The sequence below is a fragment of the Aplysia californica genome, unplaced genomic scaffold (genome assembly GCF_000002075.1).
Source record: "Aplysia californica isolate F4 #8 unplaced genomic scaffold, AplCal3.0 scaffold01297, whole genome shotgun sequence".
Taxonomy (NCBI): Eukaryota; Metazoa; Mollusca; class Gastropoda; order Aplysiida; family Aplysiidae; genus Aplysia; species Aplysia californica.
Window position 1 is genome coordinate 33318 of NW_004798567.1, and position 2146 is coordinate 35463.

The window sequence follows — 2146 nt, forward strand, 5'->3', positions numbered from 1 at the left end:
CATGCGCAAACGAAACTGAGTAGCAGCATATAAACATAAGTCTGAATAAAATGTTAACATGACTTAATTATAATACTTTTTAATTTAGAAGATGAGAATATTCTTACCACGGCCATATTTCAATAACAATGTTTCAAGCGAAATCATTGTCTCAGGTGATAGTTATTTGGGTTCTTGAAGGTGAATGATACCCCTACCCCCTTTTGTCTTTCTAAAAAGAAAGGCAAAAAGAAATCCTTAAAGTTAGTTAAGAGCATCTCTCTCTTCAGATGGAACGCGGCCCAAAGTGACTCCACGTGAAGTGGAGATCTTGGAAGTGGGCTCTAGGTCAAATTATGAGCTCAGGATGGAAGGCAAATGTTTATTTTTACATTCGACGCTATATTTTCTGTAAGGCTAGCACATATTTTTGTAACGTCTTTTCTACTTGCCTTTCAGAGTTTGGTGGGGACGGAATAAGAGTCAATGTTGTCAGGTTTGTGAACTTCTCTTGACGTCTAAACACATTTATGTAAACTCTCTTATAAGTGGGACAGCGTTGTACTGCTGAACAATTCGCGACTTCAGAATGACAAGGTGGTAACTCGGAATTTTCCAAGTTTAGTGCCTGGGGCATCCTTTTTGTATTTCCTCTACATCAAGAAAAATGTAAAATATGGAAAAGTCATAACTTCTAGTAACATTTTATTTCATTGGATATGCAATGTATGTCCAACTGTCAATATTGATGCTCCTCAATATACGAGCGAAGACACTTTTACTTTCCTTTGATGTCTCAAAACTAGGTCTGAGCAGATAAAACTTTGTAATTCTGGGGTAGCGAAATGACGTTGTCCTATCTCATGGGATGTAAACCTGTGAAAATCTGTTGAAACTACCCACTGAGATATTTAATTAGTATTTATTAAGGATTTTTTAGTACGCGGCAAACAGGTTTATACAGAAATGTTGGTCTATTGAGACAAATTGATGCGAATCATTGTGCAAAAGCTGGAGATTCCATGCTCCATTCACAGTTGAGGAGATTTTTGACAATAAGTTGTGCCACAAATTTGGTATTTCGTTTGTTATGTTTTTAATGGAAAACTGTGTTCTATACCAGTTACTCTCTGAGACCTTTGAATATATCGTTTTCATAATGTTTATCTCCTACAAAATAATGAATTACAAGATTAACTCAGTTTTATCTCAGGAAATGAAAGAAAAACGAATTCCAACTTTCACACGTCGTGCTGTCCAGGGAGTAGGGGGGGTGCTCAAGAGGCTCTAACTCGAAACATTACAAAATTAGTCAGAACCTTATCGTTTTATGATCGCAAGCACGTAACTGTGCATTTTGTCTGTCTCAGCCCTGGTCTCATCAAGACGCCGCTTGTGGCGCGGGAAGGAGCAATGCCAGAGGGTGCCAGCGAGGTAAATACTTTTAAAAATATCCCTTGCCCATTTATATGAGATTGACGCCATCTGATTAGTAGAAAAAGTGCGTATGATACTGAAGGTGTCATATCGTATATTACGTACATACTTAATATAACATGTAGGCCTAACTGTTACAGATAGAGATTCAATGATTTTAGATGTAAGTCAAGGATCTGAGAGCAATGATCATTTTTGAAATAATGGTGATGATGAGAAATGATTTGGAATTGTGTTTAAGTAATGTTAACGTTAGTCCTATCTTCCTCTGCTCCAATAATGAGTGAGCGAGGTAGATACGTTACTTGTATTGGAAGTCAAATAATGCAGAACATTTACTCATAATGATAATGCTGACTTGAAAAGTTTAAGAGAGCACTATTGTTAAAGATATGGGTTCATTATCATCATCGTCATTTTTAGATATAATTAATAAAATGCTCGACGTTTTGCCAATTCAGAAATAGTAAAGTAAATATAGCTAGTTTTTTTTTTCAAGTCTCCAGTATATTTATTCTGCTGAAAAATAATTATATGGTTGCAATTTTACCTTTTGGCTTCCGGTTCCTTGCGCTATTTTGCACCTGATTGCTTACCTCGTACATTTAACCCCTTTAAAAAAACATCTTTTTTTTGGTGCCAGTTCTCAATACAATGTGAGGCCAATGTCAAATCATCATCATCATTATCATCTTCCTCCTCCTCCTCCTCCTCCTCCTCCTCCTCCTCC

At 36.6% G+C, this 2146-nt stretch overlaps 1 protein-coding gene across 1 annotated transcript in view; it reads left to right on the forward strand.

Moving 5' to 3' along the window:
* The window catches only part of LOC101853214 (uncharacterized oxidoreductase MexAM1_META1p0182), a gene marked incomplete at its 5' end in the record, with an annotated part of 14791 nt that overhangs the window by 10325 nt on the left and 2320 nt on the right, over positions 1-2146 (forward strand). The window contains 2 exon segments of the mRNA XM_013090475.2: positions 439-475; positions 1350-1413. Of these exon segments, the coding sequence (XP_012945929.2) occupies positions 439-475; positions 1350-1413 (101 nt within the window).